Source organism: Genypterus blacodes, unplaced genomic scaffold, assembly GCF_046128005.1.
Source record: "Genypterus blacodes isolate CSIRO-AG114 ecotype Tasmania unplaced genomic scaffold, CSIRO-AGI_Gbla_v1 ptg000090l_1, whole genome shotgun sequence".
In the NCBI taxonomy this organism is placed as follows: Eukaryota; Metazoa; Chordata; class Actinopteri; order Ophidiiformes; family Ophidiidae; genus Genypterus; species Genypterus blacodes.
In genome coordinates this window covers 515,215-536,937 of record NW_027466895.1, presented here as the reverse complement: position 1 = coordinate 536,937, position 21,723 = coordinate 515,215, and the positions used below count along the sequence as shown (strand labels likewise).

At 48.9% G+C, this 21,723-nt stretch overlaps 1 protein-coding gene across 1 annotated transcript; it reads right to left on the bottom strand.

Annotated features, from left to right (window-relative positions):
- Nucleotides 1–1,093: 1,093 nt before the first annotated feature.
- Nucleotides 1,094–11,413, bottom strand: LOC143007565 (G1/S-specific cyclin-D2-like). The gene is made up of 5 exons (XM_076158965.1): nucleotides 11,032–11,413; nucleotides 9,818–10,033; nucleotides 7,713–7,872; nucleotides 6,017–6,165; nucleotides 1,094–4,083 (listed from the first exon to the last, which is right to left on the bottom strand). The coding sequence occupies exons 1-5, from the start codon at nucleotides 11,239–11,241 to the stop codon at nucleotides 3,916–3,918; spliced, it is 903 nt and encodes a 300-aa protein (XP_076015080.1). The 5' UTR covers nucleotides 11,242–11,413; the 3' UTR covers nucleotides 1,094–3,915.
- Between the last annotated feature and the right edge of the window lie 10,310 nt (nucleotides 11,414–21,723).

Genomic DNA, 21,723 nt, shown 5'->3' with positions numbered 1-21,723 from the left:
TATCTCTACTATTGTTGTTGAACTTTATACATAGACCCTGAGGTAGAGTACAAGTGGGCTGGAGTTGCAGTGATGTCATAGGGTTCATACAGAACTTACAGGATGATGTCAAACAGCAATGTAGGCTAGTACAAATCGCATCATAGGTTGTGATAGAGAGAGAGAGAGATAGGGGAGAAACAAACAGGAAAGGAAAGAACCAGAGAGATGGCGTCCCACCCCGAAACAACACCCAACCCACAGTCATACAACCCCGCATTCACACACCCCCATCCTGGACTGCCTGAAATGCAAAATAAAATGATAAAATAAAATAAAAAGGAACTGATCTGTGTTCTGGTGAACAGTCACTGGTCTGTCATAGCCTGTAGATCTGTGAAATAAGAGAGGACAGGTTGCCATCTCTGATAGAATTTATCAGTGTGGTTCCTCATAGTTCATTTGATTTGATTGGGGGGGATTTCCAATGTAGGAGCAGGCGTCGCCTTGCAAGCAAAGAGGTGAACATGATGATTTCCTTTGGGGTGTTAAAACGGTGTAGGTCATACGGAGTACCGAAGATGGCAATATAAGGGGAGGGTTGAATTTGTATTCCCAATATGGTGGACAGTATGTTGAAGTAACCCGCCCAGTAGTTGAAGAGCCTGGGGCAAAGACAAAACATGTGGCTTAAGTTACAGTGAGGCATCGAACATCTATTACATTTGTCATCTACGTCTGTGCACGACCTTGAACTGGATGAGAGCGAGACGGGCACAGGATGAGGCAGGGGGAGATTGTTAATGTGCTTGGAAATTACTAATATGATTTCATGCCTTACAGACATCAATAGTATGTCCGTGTAAATAATTTATATCGTCAACCTTTGTATTATCGGCTTCTTTTCTCTTCACGTGTTTCATACAGACACAAACGCTCCATAGTTTGTCTCAACTCTTCATGTTTTCCAACGCTTGGTCGCTCTCTTGTGGTGAATGTGAGTAAAAACATCTCAGACTTTTACACACGTCATCTTGTAAGGTTTTCTTCACATGTGTAAAATGGAGCAGGGAGGCAGGTCGCAGTGTGTGCAGAGGAGGACAACATAAGGAAATGATTGTAGCCAATTTATTGAGCAGAAATTGTGGATCAGACACCTTTGAGGTACACTGTGTTGGAATAACAAGCTGGTCTTTTCTTTTTCTTCCCCACACCGTGAACAATGACAAACATTCTCATTCTGGTTGTGGGTACCTCACAAAAACAATTCTAACTGGTCTAAACACTCCAAATAAAGTCCAAGTTTTTGTCTTTGAGATATATGCATAACATACTGTATAAGCAGTTTTTGATTGATCAGCAGACACATTAAACCATCTCAGCCACAGGCACTTGAAGCTGCTCGCTGGAATCTGGCGGCTGACTCTTGTGATTTAAAGAGAGAAAGTACCGTCCCCTCCCTCCCTTCTCATCCAGGAAAAAAAACTAAAAGGTGAAACCCGTCCAACAAAAGGGTGAAAGGATGTGTGCTGCGAGGTGTGATGAGGTAATGCAAGATGGGATTCTTGCTCTATCTGTCCAATTAACCTGAGGTACACGAACATTACAGGAAGCAGCTAGGATATGATAGAATATAAGATACACATGGAAAAACAATAAGGGAATAATTGACATGCTAATCAATAAAGATTGGCAAACAGGTACTTCCAGTCCCACACTAAACTGGTTTCTTTCCCTCCAGTTCAGGCACAACAGAAAAGCAAGAAGACCGTTACATATACAAACATTTCATAATATAGCAGCACACTCAAGTGAAACACAATAAGGCGATGTCATCTTTGTGTAAGACTAGACAAGAAAAGCTTTCATAGCAGCAAGAGACAGATGTGTATAATTTAGTTTAGTCACTTTGGAATTTCAAATTATACACAATTTTGTTTTGTTTTTAAAGCTTAAATTTTAAAATTTTCCTGTTTAAAGTTCAGTTTTTCATTTTTTTTGGGGCTTTTGGAAAGACACATCGTGCACGAACAGAGAATTTAGAAACGAGACAAAATGCTCTACAACATAATGCGGCATTTCTGCTCACGGGGGTGGGGGGGTTCCATATGGAGAAACGCTCACACTGTATAAACCCCCACATACCTACGTCTATATGCCAGAGAGAAAACTCACAAAGAAGAAACAACAACTCTGTTTAGAGTCCAATGTACATAAAACACCAACGACACAATATTCAGGACTCAGTATGTATGGAACTCTTTGAGAGATCTACTGGAAGGTTGCTTGGCTATGAATTAGGTCAAACGAAAAAAATTCAAGTAAGGTTAAATAAAAGCACAGATTAAAAAAAAAATAATAATAATCTAAGTCTACAGGTGACTTGGCTTTCCTTAGTTTGCATTGCAACTGATTTTGGTTCCATATTTCAACAGACTATAACATGGAATATCCTACTACGCCGTCTCTCACCTGTCGGGGTGTAGCTTTCAAGACATGGTGCGTTTACCCCCTATGGGAATCCAGCCCCAGAAAAAAAGATCAAATAACTTAAAATAAGGAAAACTAAACCAAAAAAAACAACAAAAGAAATGACCCTAATAACCCACTGAACTCGCCTCCACACCCACCCCCTTACCGCTCTTTAAGGAGTGTGTTTTAAAAGTGCATCGATATTGTTCTGAGCCTCCCCTCCCCCTCCAAATATCTAGAACAAAACCAAAAACAAAAAAAAGGTCAAATCCAAACTGATAAAGCTGCAGTTTCAGCCACGTTTCACACCTATCAGACAAACCAGGGCTGCTTCTTCTTCTTCCTCAAGTATCATTCAACTGCAGATGCATGACGTAGCTTAAGTTCACTTCCCCATGCCGTTCATTCATCCGTTCTTCGTTCTTTCATTCTACTACATCGCACTTCCTTATCTAAACGCCTCGCCGTCTCGTGCAGAAACGTTTCCAACCTGCGTATTCGCAAACAATCGACGTGCCAACTTCTCCTCTCTCTTCGTCAGTACTGCTCCACTTCGCCTCAAAACAAATCCTGTCCCCAGGGAACGCCAAACTCACTTCCCAACATGTCAGACCCAGACAAACTACAGAACAACAATAATAATATTAATCTATTACCCCAAACGTGGCCTCGCTGAATTCAAATAAACGCACAAACCGTCCCCGCTGACGTGTCGGCATCGAGATCAAGCCCTTAACAACCGACCCTGTCCTCTGACCTCTGACCCTTTTCGCCTCCTTCCTCTGAGCAGGCCCAGCCCGCTCCCGGCCAGGACATCGGAGCATAAATAGTTAAAGCAGTGCTACAGGTGCACAGTATGATAAGAGGCCCAGCAGCTCGCTGGCTGCTTCAAACGCCGCGGTGGATCCATCGCCTGGGTCTGAACCACAGACGCAGGAAACCCCGATGAAACTGTGACTTGATAACTGCTTGGTAAAGACGATAAAAGAGTTACTATGTACTACTAACTAAATAAGCAGACATTACTTATCCAAATACATTTGTTTTTTCTAGGTTTTATCTAAAGAAATATGCATATTTCATATAATTATGCAATTTTTTTTTTCAAGTATGAAAATATATTCAGGTCTCCGTCTGGGAACCTAAGGCACTATCAAGTTTTCAAGAATTAACCGTTTTTAAATAGCTTGTTTGATTACATGCGGCCCATACAATAGGACAAAGGACAACCGATCCGGGTGTGAGTGGAGAGAAAAAGGAGGAAAACTCGGAATTACTGTCTTGGAATTTGATTTCTAAAATGTTCGATTGACTCGACACCTCGACAGGAGCTCGCAGGGTGACGTGACGCGGATTTCTGGCCCCAGCTCGTCGGTCGACCTTCATGCCGCTCCCCCTCCCCATTAGTCCGTTGGCAGACGGGCGGGCGTAAGCGGCGCGTCGGATCGGGTGGCAGAGGAGAGTTCATAAGTTGACGTCGCGCACGTCTGTCGGGGTGCTGGCCTGGTCCTGCTGCTGCTCCCTCGCCTTGCTCCCCGCCATGACCCCGGGGTCCTGCCTGCACTGCTGGCCCCGCTGCAGGCTGGTGGCCAACACGCGCTCAATCTGTTCCTGGCACGCCCTCAGACAATCCTGGGACCAAAAGAGAGAGAGGGGGGTCAGAGTTGTCACACACACACACACACACACACACACACACACACACACACACACACACACACACACACACACACACACACACACACACACACACACACACACACACACACACACACACACACACACACACACACACACACACACACACACACACACACACACACACACCTAAAAAAGATTAAATTGTGCAAAAGCTCCAGCTCTCTAGTGTCTGTTGGCCTCCAGGGTGATTCAGCACTTCTCTGCCCTCTAGTGGACCTACTTCTAAAATCATTCAGGAACAAACAAAATAGAGCATTGAGGCCTTTAATCCTCTCTAAACTCGGCATCACTTTACATTTCTAATCAAGAAATCCCAAAAATGTGCCAAAATGTACAATATTTGGGCCAGCGGAGCGCCAACTGTTTGGTCTTTACATTGGGATCTGAAGATAAAATATCACACACACTGGCATTGGCACGACCGCAATCGGACACATCCAGTGCTTTAGCAGCCCTGCAGCTCCGATCACATGCGCCGCATACCAGCAGGGAATTAAGCGTCTTGTAGGTAGGTGGTCTCCCCGTCTGCATCATGAGCAGAACAAAGGGGGCTGGCACGCTCCGGTACCGAACGCACAGTGCTGAGAGCGACGTGGTGGGCACTGGAATCTTGTGCACGTCTGCAGTATGCGTGTAAGCGAATGGGGGGGGGGGGGGGGGGGGGGGAAATCGGACTCCAGACCTCCCTTTTCTCCCCGGGGACGCAGTGCAGTCTGATGTGGAGGTCCAGAGGAAATGGCTTTGACCTACTGCCCTTTGGCCCTCAAAAGTTTGGTAGTAAAGCAGAGAACAGGACAGTGGGACCGGATGTTTTGGATGCCTCCTCAGTGCAGCTACCCCGCAGCCCGCATGAAAGGGGATCCTCCTGTTTCTGCACCCCCCCCTCCCCCGCAGCAGGTCTGTGGGAGACGTGGGAGGTCCGCCTGAGCCCGCCGACCGCCGGGACCCGGGGAGGACGTACCGAGGCTCGCAAAGAGGCCAGCATTCCTTTGAAACGTACGGATAATTGGAACCCGATGGAGCTGCAGTTGGTGCCGGAGCGTGTTGTGACGACTGGGTTTTTGCGGGGCCCGCGTTGTCACGGCGACGCAACCACAAAGCTCAGAGGCAACTGTGCTGTTCTGCTGGCCCATTGGCTGCAGCCTTTTCGGGTATCTAAGCCTGTGAACTCGTCTCTCACACACACACACACACACACACACACACACACACACACACACACACACACACACACACACACACACACACACACACACACACACACACACACACACACACACACACACACACACACACACACACACACCTGTACAATACAACTCAACATAACACTCTTATATTATAGCAGGAGTGTGATGCGTGTGTGTGTGTGTGCACAGGTGTATCTAATAAAGTGGCCTCTCCATGTACAGCTCCCGTGTTTACATGCAGAACACAGTGGCTGGCTTAACGGGAGATCTTTTCCCGGTCTGGATTGGACAGACTTGGAGAGCCGAGGAGCATATTCCTCTACCAGGAGGGGCGCGCGGCTATAAGCAGGAACCCTGCAAAGAAATTGCCTGTGTCCTACCACAAGAATGTGGGCTCGGGAGTTTTAAGAAGACATTCCCCTCTGCTGCTCTTTATAGCAGCAGTCTGGCTACCCAGCCAAGAGCAGATCTCTCTCTCTCTCTATGGAAAGTAAATAGCTTCAGTCTGCCACTACAGAACTCACCGCCGTTGTTTACTAGAATGCTTTCTGCGCTCCCATCGTGACACATTTAAACCATTATGATTAACAGCGCCGGTACCAACCCTGAGTACTACTTAGAGTCTCTTAGCAGGTACAGGTTTTTCCCGACAGCGCCCCCGTTGCGGTACTCACCACCTCCGTGTTGGTGATCTTGGCCAGCAGGTCCGTCAGGTTGTCTCGACTCAGCATCTGGTCGGTGTGGTCCAGCTGCAGGCCACAGACGGCGGCTCCCACGCTGCCTGTGGCGATCATGGAGGGAGGGTTCATGGCGAGGCAGTCATCTAGTGGAGAGAGGGAGAGGGAGAGAGAGAGAAGGAGAGGCGCGCGTGTTAATGGGTGATTTGTCAAGCAGCGTCCTGATGCCATCGGGAACAGATCATAATCGCATCTTCAGCTGTTGCAAATAACCTGCAACACCACTCAGCAGAAGAGAAGCGGGACAGATGCATGAGAGAGGCGCAAACATCTGAATCATCTCCGAAATGCACTCGCTCCCCCGCTTGAACCTGATTTTCCCACAGGCCAGGTTTCGACACAGTGCAGTTTCAAACGCGGTCGCAAGCTTTTCCTTCTTATAAAGAAACCAAAGCTCTGATTAGAAAAGCAGCAGAGCGGCGGGGATCCTCCTCCACGCTGAGAAATGAGCTCCAGGAAATACTCCCCCCCTTCACCCCCTCATCCCGGGTCCCTTTCCAAGTCTAGAGGCTTAAGTGACAACAGGCCTGGAGGGAAGAGGCGGAAGTGGAGACGAGGACGATGGCCGACAAGAATACAGTACAAGAATCCCCGACATGATGCAGGACGATCTGATGTTTCTGATGGTTCTGACTAAACCCTGGAGCAGCACTACGCCTCGCCTCGCCTCTCCTCTCCTCCAGAGCCCAGCTGTCCATAGGAGGAGCTCCTCCATCAAAAGAATAACATCTCAACTCCATATAAAACTCCAAACATTTACATTACTGCACAACCACAGCAGGCCTCCTTTTTTTTCTCGTTCTTCTTCTTTGCTGCGGCTGCTTTGTGCTTGGATACGACCAGCTGCTTATGAATAGCAGGGGCGACCACTGAAACACACCCAAATAAAAAAATAGAGTGACACTAAAACTGCTTAACGGGCCGATGGTTCCAATAACCCGATCCAGTAAACACCGGCTTATTGGCCGGATTTGACCACACGGGCGCTGGCCAAGGATTTCATTACACCATAGTGACCTCCTTCCTTTGTTTTATATCCTTCGCAGAGTTACGCTGCAGATGAAAGACAGCCTTGTGACGGAGCGCGGCCATATTAGGGAGCGTCAGGTGATTGTGCAAGAGCGCCCGTCTCCAGGATATGAAAATATTAACGTGATTCCTCCAAACGGCCGAAGGAATGCGTCCAAAATCGACCTAAGGAGGCCTGAGGGGACAACGGAGTTTGTGCTCCTCCAGAGTTTATTTTGGAGATGGCGGAGGGGTGAGGAGGAGGAGGAGGACACAGAGAGTCAAGCACCTGAGTCACGACGATAAGTGAGCGCCAGAATGATACATGAACGCGGCGGCCTGTGGACGTGGCTAATCTAAATGCGGCGCTGATGGGATTCTCCCCCATCTGCCTCGTCCTCTTCAAGCACTCCCCACTACGCAGCTGGTCGGGGACGAGAGAGTGGATGAAGAGGGGAAATGCAGCCAGGAGAAGAAGAGGAAGAAAAGAGGTCACAGGCACAGTGAGAGATGACTCATGACAGGAGAATGCATGTGTGTGTGTGGGAACGTTCCATTGGATGTGGGAACGACACGGACGGGAGGGCGGAGACGGGAGCAAACAGAGATAAAGAGGCAGCGTTACCTGTGGCGCACAGCGTGATGAAGGTCTGTGTGTGCTTGTGGATCATGGTCAGCTTGTCTTTGGGCAGCGGCAGCCGGCGCAGGATGTGTTCAATGAAGTCGTTGGGGATGACCGACGCCATGTTCCACTTCAATTTCCCCAGCACCACCAGCTCCCACTCCTGCAAAAGAGAAGAAGGAGAAGGAGGAGAAGAAGAGAGTTATTGGTGAAAACTGTCCGACAGGAGATCCTGGTCGTGGCAGGAAACAGCTGTGTCAGATAGGAGCGACATTTCTGCTCTTCGTCTCTCCGCACCGTGTCTTATTATCTGCATGCTGCTCTCATTCCGCTTGTCCCAGCTGTTCATATTGCTGGCATGTGACAGCAGAGAGAGAGAGACAGAGACAGAGAGGCAGAGAGAGGGAGACAGAGAGATAGAGAGACAGACAGACAGAGACAAAGAGAAAGACAGAGAGAGACAGAGACAGAAAGGGACAGAGAGAGAGACAGAAAGGGACAGAGAGAGAGACAGAAAGGGACAAAAAGAGAGACGGAAAGGGACAGAGAGAGAGACAGAAAGGGACAAATAGAGAGACAGAAAGGGACAGAGAGAGGGAGAGAAAGAGAGACAGAGACAGAGACAGACAGAAAGGGACAGAGAGAGAGACAGAGAGACAGAGAGAGACGGCCACTTCCTCCCGGTCTCTAGTCTCACTCTGCGACCTGCATTTGCACAACCAGAAAACCCCTGAACGTCTGTAGTGAGAGACGTGTGTGTGGGACTTTGTCGTTCAGGCTCCTGCCAAACTAAATGAACGTGTCATAGCTTACAGTAACAACGAGCCCAACAGAACTATCTCTATGGAAACCAAACCAGTTATTTGTATTCATCTGTAGATTTGTGAGTGTGTACATTCATTATTTTCACATTCATATATAAACGACCACAAACCCCAAACATTTGCACTTTCTGCTTGGCTGCATCTGGTCGACCGACTCCACTCACACATTCGCCCCAATCTAATTTCCTGCGACGGCACAGCAACAGCGTCGCATTCTAAGCCGCATTTCCTGGAACCCCCCACGCACACACAAATTAGATGACAAGGAGGAAGTGGTGTCCCATATCAAGGCGTCCATCGTCTCATTGCAGCACATGAAGGCCCGTGACTGTGATGTAAGCCATGTGTGACACCCCCCCCCTATCAACACTTACCGGCAATTCTTTACAATCTACCCCTGATATCATTTTGTCATGCCACACACTTCTAACTTCAAACTTCCTGTTGAAGCATCGAAAGCAAATGTTGTTAAAGGGGACAGAGGACAGGGAACAGAGGACAGAGGACACGGGGGCAGGGGACAGAGGACAGGGGGGCAGGGGACAGGGGACAGACCCCGAACTGCCACACAAACACACACGTGCATCGACTTAACCTAGCGGGGTGTAGAGGCCTGATGTCGGTGTGCTCACTTCCTGGCCAGCTGCCCCCCTCCTCCCCTCCCCTCTCCTCTGTCCTCCAGCTGAAGCGCTGACGAGGAAGAGTTACGACATCTTCCAGCGGCCGACTGGGCCCGGCTCTGTGCATCCTGTGAGGATATCCAGGAATCTGGACGCTTATGGCAATTTATAGCATCAAACAGCTGCATGGACCAGGAGAGGACAAACGTACCAGTGAGCTTATCTCCCTGCTATGTTATACCAGTATATGATCACACACACCCTCCAACACACACACACCCACCCACACACAGATCTGCTGTTTGATTGGTCTCATGCCGGTTTTGAGGTTTGTTTGATAAGCTGCATGTCAGACCAAACCCGTCCACACAGCTGGATATCACAGAATCACACACACATAGAGTATGATTAAGAGTGTGTATCCAAGTCAAAGTAGTCGTACTGCTTAGAAATACTCAGCAACGCGAGCAAATACTCCAAATTCTGTTCTGCATAACTGGCACTAGGTGGCATCACACACACTGCTGCAGTCCCACACGGATCCCTAAAGAGAGGATGGAGCTCACAAAGCTTGTGCGCAGCTTAAAACTTCTTGGGGAGGAAAATGGAACGTTTCCTGTCAAACCCATTGAACCATTTCGCACGAGCCCAGACGAGCACTCACCAGCAGCTCCCGTGTGGCGATGGAGTGATCCGTGTACATGCAGAGCCTCTCTGCAGAGAGCGGCCGACTGTCCTTCAGCTTGGAGGCAAGGAACATGCACACGGCCCCCAGCAGCTGCAGGTAGCTCTTCCTGGTGGGCATCACCGCTAAGAATCTGTCCAAGTAATTGATGGCTAAGGGGAAGACATCCTCACTGCTCTTCTCCTCCTCACACACCTAAAGAGGGGAAGAGGGGGAGGGGGGGGGGGGAGAGAGAGAGAGAGAGAGAGAGAGAGAGAGAGAGAGAGAGAGAGAGAGAGAGAGAGAGAGAGAGAGAGGGGTCATTGTTTTGAAAAGGAAAAGCCCAGCAGGGTGTCCTTTACGTCTGGCTATGCTGCTGAAAGTCTGTGTGTGTGTGTGTGTGTGTGTGTGTGTGTGTGTGTGTGTGTGTGTGTGTTTCCCATGCTGGTGTTGTCTTGGGGCTAAAGGTTAAATGACTAATAATGAAAACTCCTCTGCAGGTTAAAAGCCTGAGAAGAAAAATCAAGCTCAGGCACAAATTGAAGGAAGTCTTCAACGAAAAGTAACCATGCAAACTCCTCTTCCTCCTTACTGACTCTCTCTCTCTCTCCCTCCCTCTCTCTCTCCCCTGCCTTCAAAAATAGATTAAAATTAAAATGAACTACCCACAGGCTTCCCAGATTGTGCAAAATTACCAGAAACGTGTTTATAATAGTTCCCAACAGTTTCTAAAGCCTGTTTGTTCGCATACTTAGTTTTTCTAAAACTATTTTTCCTTCAAACGAAAGTAGTTTGCATGACCAAAAGCAACAACATGAGGGGTTTTCAAAAATGTATTTAAATTACACAAACGCAACAAAGCGGTTGATTTCTACACGTAAATTAAGTTCAGACTCTCGCCCGTCGCCTGAACGCCTCGTTTAGCAAATAGGAGCATTTTTTCCGCTTTTATGCGATATAATTTCACACACTGGCTGTTTCTTTCAAAGCAGATTTTCTTCGTGGTGGAATTTCCGAAGCTCCCACGCCTTTGGTGAGTCATTCTTATTCAATTGTCAAATCACATAACATCCTTTTTAACGCTTTGAGGGCTGAAATATTGAATTTTACAGCCTGATTTATGTGTGAATGTGCAAAAATAAAGACATAAACCAACACAAAAACGCCCTTCAGCTACAACACAAACGCAATCAATGCACAAAATGGCCACAAACCTCATGCATCCAGCCTGCAACCATTCGTCTCATGTAAGGCTGAATATCCTTCTGGACTCGCTGGAAATATGAACATTGAGGTAAAAATCTGTCCTCGATTGTTAATAAACTTTGCAACACTCTGTCATCGCAGAGGATGTTTGGGTCAGGCTGCGCTTTCAACGTTATGTCCGACTCCAAGCAGAAAAGCTCCATAACTCGGCCCTCCATCCCCGTTATTGCTTTCGAAATGCGGAATAAATAAGAGTCAGAATGTTGTTGACGGGTCTGGACGCGGGGGACAGCCGGAGAAGAGCCCAGGGCGAAGCATGAGGCTCAGTCTGCGGGCTTCGATCCTCTCGCGTCCTGCTGCCGCTCCGTCTGCTTCTTTTCCTCTGCTGAGTCAAGCTAGCATCGCCAAGAGACAAGCGGCATCCGGTCACCGCTTTCAAAATAAAACCGATAGCGCGTCCTGAGACCTGAACGCCCCACTTCCGCCTGCTCCACAATACAACGACCTTATACTGCCTTCATTGTCTCTGCTAAGCTCGTAAATACTTTATAGGTAATATATAAACACACTTTGTTTATCACTAAATTAAATACGGCTCAGGTCAAATTTGACCTGTTAAGTTATTAGAGATTCGTAAATACAACCAAATATATTGTTTTAGCCTGAATATCCACCTAAAATATGTAAATTAAATCTTTCCAAGTTGAATATTTTTCTAAAGTTGCACGCGCTACTATGATGTAAGTGGTAGTTTCTATCCAAAAACAAGTTAATAAGTAAAATAAATAATTAATCGAACACTCTAACACTAATTAACCACCCATTTATGACTCATATGTTTACGGATGAAAAATGCACTTAACTTGATTCGTCTTGTCTTGTTTTCACTTTATTATCCGTGCACAGACATGGGAATCATATTTTTCCCCAGTGATCTCAGTGGTATGCTCTAGTAGTCTCCACCTCTTGTTTGATTTGTTAACTGTATGTTAACATCATTCTGTTTGGTTTCACTTCTTGCTTCTGTCTCAACTCCCATTTGTTACTCCAGGTTCCACACAGCTACAGGAACAGTGTGTGTTAGTGTGAGAAGATCATGGCTGAGAAGCAGTACATCGTCTCTTCAGACCACTGGCGTAATCAGGTCAGCGTTGTGCCTGATGAGCAAGGAGCCATTGGTCACAGTGCTGTGTTTGCAGACATCCTCATAGCGAAGGGTGTGGGTGGCCAGTTGGTTCCTTTCCAAAGGAAAGTTTTCCGTAAAGGAAGTCCTTTGGCGTTCCACCACCTTGCGTCAGTACGGACATGCAAATCTGCAGAGAGCGCTTGGTGTTTGTTATCTGAAAGTGTTTGTTACCTTGTCCTTCTAAAGCACACCTTATTCCATAAAAGAGGAGGAATATAAAGGAAGAGGAAGCCGTTCACTCCCTGCCGCGTTTGATCTCTGAAGGCCTTTGTGTTCCTCTTTGGAATTGTTGGCGCTAAATTCCTTTGCAAACATGTGAACATTAAAGCAAAAATCAGTTTACACATCTGAATTAGGTGTCGGCTTATTTTCAGTTTTCTTTCAACCTCAGCATTTCAACCTTTATACCTTCATGTCTGCAGGGCTGTGTTGGTCCACTTGGGTGTGTGTGGCGTAAATTGCTTACATCAGTCTTATACTCTGTTTGTACTTGGAGACGTGTGACGACATGAAATTGGGAACCTTTACTTTATAAATGATATAAGCTTCAGTTCAACATAAGGAGCTCTGAATAGGTCAGCATCAAAAATGTAAGCAAAACTTGAGTCCTCTGTCTGGCGATCACGTGAAGGAGCAAAGAAGAAAGGATGACAGTTTGGGCCTCTGCAAGGTCTAACAGACAAACAAAGTTGCTTTGACAGGACCCGGCTGCGACATGAGGGAAAACAAAGCTGGCAGGTTGCACTTGAGCAAACTGTGAGCCGAGCTGAATGACAGGAGCTGAGCGGAGCCACGTCTCGCTGGAGCCACGCCACGAACTTCCCCTTCGCCGTCCCTGCTACCAGAGCTGAATGAGATACAGAGTTTCATTGAGGAAATAAGAGCGCAAAGAAATGAGAGGAGGGACTGTCTCTGAGGAAACGTCAAGGTTAGCCAGATTAGCTGCACTTCAAAGGTTCTGGGGGGGACGTCATGAAAGAATTGAGGTTTCATGTCAGAGGGGGGTTCTTTGGTCGGCGCCTGGAGCGGCTGACAAATTCTCGGGTCGGTTTGTTTTCGTCCAAACAGTGGCTCTCTGCTCGCGGCCAAAGAAGCCGACCATACCAGACAGCCAAAGCTCGACACTTGAGGGAAACAGAGGTGTTAGACAGATAAAGCACGCTGTTAGTGCATGTGTCCTATGATAACACATGTCAGCCGCTATCACACACTGGGAGCTGCACAGAGGTAACAGAGAGCGCCCGGACCCCTGGGAAAACGTGGAGGAGCGTGAAATCACCTTGATCCAAAGATTCCTGCCGCATACCAGTCCGCTGAACCCACCAGAGCACGGGGGCCCTCAGATGGGCAGGCTGCCACGGAGCCGCAGATCAGGAGAGGAGGGGAGAGACAATGAGGGAAAACAAAGAACCAAGGAGAAGACGGGGGCGGAGGGATCAGCGGAGATCTGTAATCCCACAGATCGCGCTCGAAGCTTAACATCGTTTTGTGTACTTCCTGCGCAAGATCAAATAAATCACTCGGCGAGGGAAGGCCTGGCTCGGATATAAACACAGGATTTACTTTTTACATGCCAGATTGAGGGCCGAGGCTTGATTACAGGTTGCCCTTGTGCGTGTGCGTGTGTGTGCAGGCTGCGAGTCGAGTCGAGTCGAGTCAGGCCGCCTGCTTGGGTTTACTGACAGTAGGGAAGAGGATGCTATGGCTGGAATGCTGCGGCGTGAACGGCGGTGAACGCTCCTCCCAGCGCTGAGTGATGGCGGCTGCAGTTCAGCCAGGGAGCAGATAAAGTGGCTTCTGTGTGTCACATGGTCGCATTGGATTCGCTTTCCACATCAACTGATTACATCCCAGCTGGGTGCGGGCTGGACACTCATTCCACGAAGGTTTCAAAAGAAGGCGACATACATGTTCATGTCTTTCGCATGCTATTCTGGTCATGCTATCAGCGGCGTGGAGCATATTCTCTGTCAAGCGTGTCACACATCAGAAAGCCGGCATGTCACCGCCACTCACCGCCGTGCCGCAAAGGGAAAGTGGGAAACAAAGGTTCTACTGGCATGCGTCCACGTAGGCCACGCCTATTTCCTTTTCAGCGATTACGAATTTTCTTTCCAAACTGATTTTTTTTGCACCTTTAACAAAAAATTGGGTCAATTATCATGCATTTGACATGTGGAATGTCTGGACCAAGTCGGGTAAAAGTTTCTTCTTCGTCTTTTGAGTGGGCGTGGCTTATTGAATGAATCAGGCTCCTGGTGCACATAAACATGAATGGACCTGATGGTGGCGCTATTACAGACATCGGGAGCCGATCATAGCCTGGTCCCTCTGACCTGTTCCGCAGAGTCATAACACGGAAGGACTGCTCGGCATTGGCGGAAGTATGCCCTCCTTCATGTTCAGGAACGTTCCATTGTCACTCCATAGATTAAAGATTGGAGGTCTGGCCCAGTGGGAGAATGCCCTCAGTTACCCTGCGAGAGCGGAGCGTCGTCACATCAGCACAGGAAAACGAGGGTGTTTCCCACACTGGCTCTCTGGAATGTTTTGGCTAAACTGAAAGCCATCATTCAAACTCAAATGCCAACATTTGAGGAGACAATGATGGGACAGATAGCAGCATCCGGGCCTGGTTTTTTAGGTCTGGATGTGGAACACAAGAGGGTTTCTTCTTTCCACAGTTTGGGCCTGGGTCACTGCTGAGCCCCCCCACCCCTCCACTCCTCTCCCATTAAGTCTGTGTACGACTCTGACGTCCGGCAGCTTGCGTCCCTCAGAGAACATTGCCCTATTCTCCTCCTTGCGCACTCAGGAGTGATAGCGGTAGGGAGGGAGAGGAGAGGAGGGGAGGGGCGGGGAGAGGAAGAGGAAGGGGGCACACGCTTTAAACAACGGCGGGTCTATGAGGTGCAGCGCGGAGACAAGGTGACTGAGGAGGAGCCCTGTAATGAGCTCTATTATGCTTAAAGGAGGAGGAGAAAGATACAGACGCCTGATACATTGTAAAAATCTCTTGTAATTCTAACAAAACGCAAACTGATATGAAAAGGTGTCATCATCTAAAGCCTGTGACCTTCATAAGTCATGTCAGAGGTCAAACTGGATTATTTGTTTTTTCCAATTGAGCTCATTTTGGGAGTGAATGTGTTAAAGTGGAGAGTATTCCATCTCTATCTACTGCATGTGGCTCTTTGTGAGATTATTCTTGGACTCATTTTAATTCAAGTTCATTTCCTGTTTCCTGTGTCATACATGTTGTGCATACAGAGGACTAAACCTTGAAGAACAGCCATGTTTCTGTGTGTAAAGTGTTGTCACTTTGCACAAAAGGGGAAGCCTGGATTTAGTCATCAGCAGCCAGCGACATAGGTTGGATTTTAAGTGGATGAGATCACATCCTCTCCATTAAACACAGAGCAAACTTCACTGGTCTAAACTTCCAGAGGAGATCAGCCGTGCAGGACTGGAGACAAGCGCTGCGTCTGTGTGAGCGGTGAGGACCAGAGCACACGTGGAAACGTAACATGCACCTGATGTTCTTCCTGTGAGCGTGCAGACAGTTTTCTGTGAGCGTTATGTAACGTCTGCTGTGGGGGCCCCCGTGTTCTGCTCCAGCACTCAGGAACAACTCTGAAGTCCTCCACCACCACCCTACCAAAGAGGCAGCGGTCCCGTCCGTCACATGCGAACAAGTTTGCGCCGTCTGAGATATTAGGCGAGGAAGAGGGAAGACACGCAAACCGAAAAGAGAAAGAAATCCAGACGAAGGAGCTGGAGGAGCAGCTGGATGGATGCTGGACAACTGGAGGGCAAGTGGGCGTGTCCGTGCCACGGCCCACTTCCTGTGTGAAGACTGAGAGAGGAGAAGAGTGACAATTCATCAGGGGCAGGATGTCCAATAGGAAGGCAGATCCCAGGGGCAGATAAAGGGCCTGGCAGCTGTCCACTCACTGACCTTGGATCAAACAAAAGTTAGTGTTTCTCTGTCAAACGGCCTCTGTGCCTGCAGGAACACGCCGCTGCACTCCCACACCATTCCAGTAAGTCCTTTTCTGTACGTTTATTTTAAGGTAGTGGGGCCTCAGCGTTCCACAAATAACATGGCTCCCTTCATCGCCTCACTTCCCTCCGTCCCCCGGAACATTTCCACTCCAGCACGCTTACATTTCCCTCCTGAGAGCGAGGAGGAAACGCTGGGCCTCGCCGCGCAAAACGAAAGTGCTTTGAAAGCGAGGCGACCTGGTGCTTATAAGCGGCGGTGGTGGCAGGGAGGGCGAGGGAGGGGGAGGGCGAGCGGAGCGATGGGGGCCCCTGGGTTGTCTGGGAAGCTGCCTGGTCGTTTTCCTGTGTGCGCTCGCCCTGGGGCCCCCTCCACCTCGGCGAGCGGCGGCATAAAGAGGGCCTGTGTGGGGCTGAGTCAGCGCCAGCCTTAATTCACCTCATTGGTTTTGACGGCTTGATTAAATTCGAGCGTTCCAAAGGTTAAACGTGGAGATGGAAGCGGTTATCAGTGTAGAGAGAGTGAGAGAGAGAGGGAGTGAGGGAGAGAGAGAGAGGGGGAGAGAGAGAGAGAGAGAGAGGGAGAGAGGGAGCAGGAGGGGGAAATATTGTTTCTTTGACATTGTCTTCAAATTGAAACCATTCCATCCCGGCTCCGCTCGCTCGTGCTCTGCAGAACGCTCGGCGTTTATCCAATTAAGTGTAAGAAACAAAGGACGAGCCACTCAAACGCCGGCGGCGGAGCTCCTTTGCCGCGTTACCGCCCTCGCACCGCCACTTCACTCCGACCGCGCCGCAACACTTTGGCGCATCTCAGGACCGCGCTGACCTCACCACCCGCCGCAGCCAATGAGCCAAACAAACAAAACGTGAGACGGGGGTGATGGCGAAATCGAACATTTCCTTTTGTGCGTTGTGCAATCTGGCATTCCATCGAGCCCTCGGAAGAAAAACCAAGACAAACAAGGGGCATACCAGGCGTATCTGCAGGAAATGCCACGATAAACGAGTTAACGCGGCGATGGGGCGACGACGTCATTCACCTACTGTCCATCCAAACCCTCTGGTTGATCTGGAGGCAGGATGGAGGCCCAGAGACTTCAGGCAAATCATCTCATCTCTCAACTTAAGAGGAGAATTGCTGCTCTGGAGCCAGAGTTCATTGGTAAATTCCCTGATTCTCAGAGATTAAATCTGTGTCTGTGTTCATCTCCAGTCCTCCTCCTAACAGCTACGCAGTCAAACAGAATGGAATTTTCTCCCATAATTCGCTGTCCTTTAAAACCAACATGGTCACCATTTTCCCATGTCTTTTTCCCCTGACACATTGCTTTGGGTGCAGCCCTTTTTTAGCTCTGGGAGCTCAAAATCCAGTCGAGCAGGCTGAGCTTTGGTGCAGACGCAGAAACGGAGCAAAAACTACTTCCACCCCACACAAAACCAGTTGAAATCAAAACCTGGAGATTAGTCTTAATCAAATAACAAGCTTGCAGAACCAGATACCAGGGCTTTGTTAGCGAGCTAAGAGCCCCCCGAGCTATGAGAGGTGGATCAGGGTGATCATGATACGACATGCTACACACACACACACAAAATCATTTCACACTCCTGAAACACGACATCCAATCCAACTCAACATTCCCACAAGGACTGATTCAACAACAGCTGCCAGCCAGAAGACAAGTTTTTCCTCTTTCCTCCAGTTGGTGAGGAGGAACCCGTCGACTTTTCCCTGCGCTCTGTCCTCGTGGCCGGGGCTCACGGGGTCGTGGCCCACGCTGGCCGGCGTGGGTTGGATGGGAAAGAGGGCGGGGTCAAAGCACCGCCGCGGCCAGAAGCTGAGACGGTCCGGCCGATCCCCGGGTTGCAGCTTCCCAGGCCCGAGGCCTCATCCCCGGGGAGTTCTGTTCAGCTTTTGGCTATATCAGTCTGCGTCCTCAGCACTCGCCATAATGGGAACAGACCCATTAGAGTGACCTACATCCTGCCCGCACCCGACAGACGTGCACGCACCACATCAGATGTAAAGCTAATGAATCACTCTTCAAACTTTGTTACAAGTCACTGCAGGAGGTCACCTTGAGTCTTTATCATTTTTAGCTTCATGCAAAATGGTTTCACTTCACTCAGCGTGCATATTATCTCCTGACAACCACGACGCATGCTTTCAAATTCTCTCCATCTCATGGAAATCGAAGCGTCTGGCCAATTCCCTGACAAACTCGGATGTCTTTGTTTCTGATCCTTGTGTTATCATTGATAACAGGAAGTAGAGAGGCATATGTTATGGTCCGAGACGCAGCCAGAGCTCGAGGCCTCGGTCAGGATTCCCACCGTCAGTGAGGAAATGAAAGCACAGGGAGGCTCTCTTTCTGGTTAGGACATAAATACTCGCTGGGAGAAGCAAGACTTTCAAATCCGAGGGCAGAAAAGTGATGACTGGGCAAAGAGCACATTGCACAAGAGCCCAAATGCTCTGACAGAGCGGCACCAAGGCTGTGAGGCACAATGCAGGCGGCGGATTCGCTCTCCTGACCTGGTAAAAAAGCAAACATTCTTGAGGAATCTGTGAAATGTGCAGCGTGGGAGGAGCGGTTTGACACATGTGGCTGTTTGCGAGACGTGAAGAGTTGCCAGCGCTTTCAAGGTGCGGCTGCTCCCTCCACCCTCCACAGTCACAGCTGTCAGTTTGATATGTGATGTATAGGGAGCCTGTGGATCTTTGCCTTAAGGGTGAGGGTTTTTTAAGTTCAGGCGGTACACGTCAGGGGGACACACGGGTACATCACGACCCCGAACCCCCAGGTTCTCGCTGCAGGTTAATGTTCAACCCCCCCCACCACCCCCCATGCTCTGCGGTGGACCTTTCTTTTTGTTTCCGAGATCAAAGTGTGCATGGACGTTAAATGGACTTGGCGACCGGAAGCAGGATTGGTTTAAGTGCAGTGCGGCAAACACACACACACACACACACACACACACACACACACACACACACACACACACACACACTCCCACGAACAGAAAGAATGAGGCGCAAATATTTGAAGGCAGACGGTTTGTGAAGTGAACGAACAGGCTGAAGGCGACAAAAGAGGAACAACAAAAGGCATCGACGGCTGACAACAGCTGTGTCTGCTTCCTCCTCTGTACAGCCGGGGGAGAAGGGGAGGGGGAGGGGGGGGGGGGGGGGGGTGACGTTTGATGGACAGGGAAGGAGATATAGACTCCAAGACATTTGATACCTCAGCGTCCAGCCGGGGAGCGAGCGGGCTTTGGACGTGACACCCGGAAAAAGTGCAAGAGTCTCTCAAATTTTGCGTGGAAACTGGGGGGACACGTGTCGTCCTCGCTCTGACTTGTGCAATGTGCTCCTCCTTGTCTTACAGATAAGGAATGAGAGAGAGAGAGAGATGGGAGAGGGAGAGAGAGAGAGAGAGAGAGAGAGAGAGAGAGGCGTGCAACAAGAGAGGGAAAGTGATAACACATTCCCTTATGCTATAATCATTTCCTCCCTCCGGCGCAGTTTCTGCCTCAACAGCGAGTTCACCAGCTGAGAGGATGTGCAACAATAAAAAAAAAGTTTAAAAGAAGAAGAAAAATGAAGCTGCACTGGAAGTTTCTACTCAAAGTTCACATCTTAAATGTTCAAAAAAACTACGTGCCTGCTGCACGACTTTAGTGTGTGAGGAGGAAGAGGAGGAAGCAGGGGAAGAGGAGGAAGAGGAGGAAGAGAAGGAAGAGGGCAATGGGTCGTTATCATCATCATCAAAGCCGACGGCGGCACAATAATAAAGATACTGAGTGGATTAAGAGACCGGAGCTTATCAACAGGAGTCTCACAGGGACTTTAGACGCTGCCAGCACACAATCAATTACTAGCAAAGTACCTGTGAGCAGCTGCTGGCAGCTTCCCTGCATATTTCTGAGGGACTTTTGTACTTTAGCATGCAGCGTGCACTTAGGTCAAAACTCGATTATCGATTGTAGCGGTTGCTGAAAACATTGGTAACATGTAGTTTATCTACCAAACTACAGGGGGCGGTAAAGTTCAGCGGTCTGTTCTATGGTCAGCGTGGTCGTCTTTGCCTCGTCTCCACTCTGGGGATTTTAGATTGAATAACAGAGGGAACCATCTCTCCGTTAAAGTACTTTTACATGAGTACGTTTGACATTAAATAGAATCTGGAATGCAGAATGTCTTTTCAATTTCCGTGTTGCTGCTTGAGTGAATCTCACCTTCACTGCCAGAACATAATTGGTCTTGAAAAAAGGTTTCTGTCTGACTTCCCTGAGAACCTGAGGGTGACATGCGGGCACAGGGAGTGAAGACGTTTAAGGAATCATTCCAATGTCAACGTGCCGACTCAGCGAAACTGTGATCTTCTCACCGCCTCCTCTAACTCTCTTTTGTCACATCCATTCACGACAATATATCCGTCAGTGTTGTGAGGAAACAACAATAGGGCTGAGACAGGCGGACGGGCACGCGCCAACACGCTGAGCGCTGCGCCCTCTTCACACAAAGCCAACCAGCGCCATTCCCATACAGCTCACATCCCAAACGACGTGTTCTCACAGCGGCTTCCCTGAGAAAAAGCTCTTTTTCGATGACAACACAGATTTGCGTAATCGTTCTATCTGTGGGGGAATAAGAATGTCAGAGAATTCTCACTCTCGTCGATGTTTGTTTGTTTGTTTACAACCAGCATGAAAGTGGGAACCATGGCGGCACGGCTGAGCGGCGCTATAAAAGATAAAGGCCAAGGTTTTATGAGATCTGAGGTATCAGATGTGAACTCCCCGGCCCATCTGCTCTGTTAGTGTGTGTGTGTGTGTGAGTGTGTGAGTGGCCCACGGGGTAGAAGCAGGTCTCATCCACTGTAACCAATTAGGCTTCGCTCACACTGCCACATCAAATGTCTGGCGGGTGAAACTTAATTGGATTGGAGTTGTTTTGCGTCTTATTGTCGAGACGCAACATCTGAACCTGCGAGAGTTTTAATCTCATTTCCAGATGTTTCGCCCTTAGGCCATTATCGACACGTGCCAAGGATTTTTCAGAATAAAAGAATGCCTTTGCCGAGCTTTACGTCATCCGACGCGTCTGTCCACGTTTGCGAGGCGTCGCCGACTTTAACGTGACAAACCGTCGGCGGCCGCGGCTCGTCAGCAGGCCGGAGGTGCGTCGGCTCAGCCTCGCAGTAATGGAACATTGTGTGGGCTGCGAGCACGTTGACGTTGGCTCTCAGAGAACTTCCAGGAACACATGAGAATGCTTTGGCGATGTCATAACAGAGAATAGGAGCAGTTTTATCCCACCGACTACAGCAGTGGATTGTATGGCAGATCAAACGCTCTGGCCCCGGGTGCCTTATATCAGATTTCATTTTGGGTTGAGGCCCTTCATTCATTTCTGACATTTACATTTGGATGGGTGCACCCCCTCGCCGAGGCCTCTTGGCTCTGGCTCGGCGCTGAGGCCCCACCAGCCACTCTGGAAAAACCCAGT

Coding starts and splice junctions, on each gene's coding strand:
- LOC143007565 (XM_076158965.1), bottom strand. CDS start 11,241: ATGGAGGGCCGAGTTATGGAGCTTTTCTGCTTGGAGTCGGACATAACG. Junction 10,034..11,031: donor TTGCAGGCTGGATGCATGAG/GTTTGTGGCCAT, acceptor TCCCCTCTTTAG/GTGTGTGAGGAGGAGAAGAG. Junction 4,084..6,016: donor AGATCACCAACACGGAGGTG/GTGAGTACCGCA, acceptor TTTTGGTCCCAG/GATTGTCTGAGGGCGTGCCA.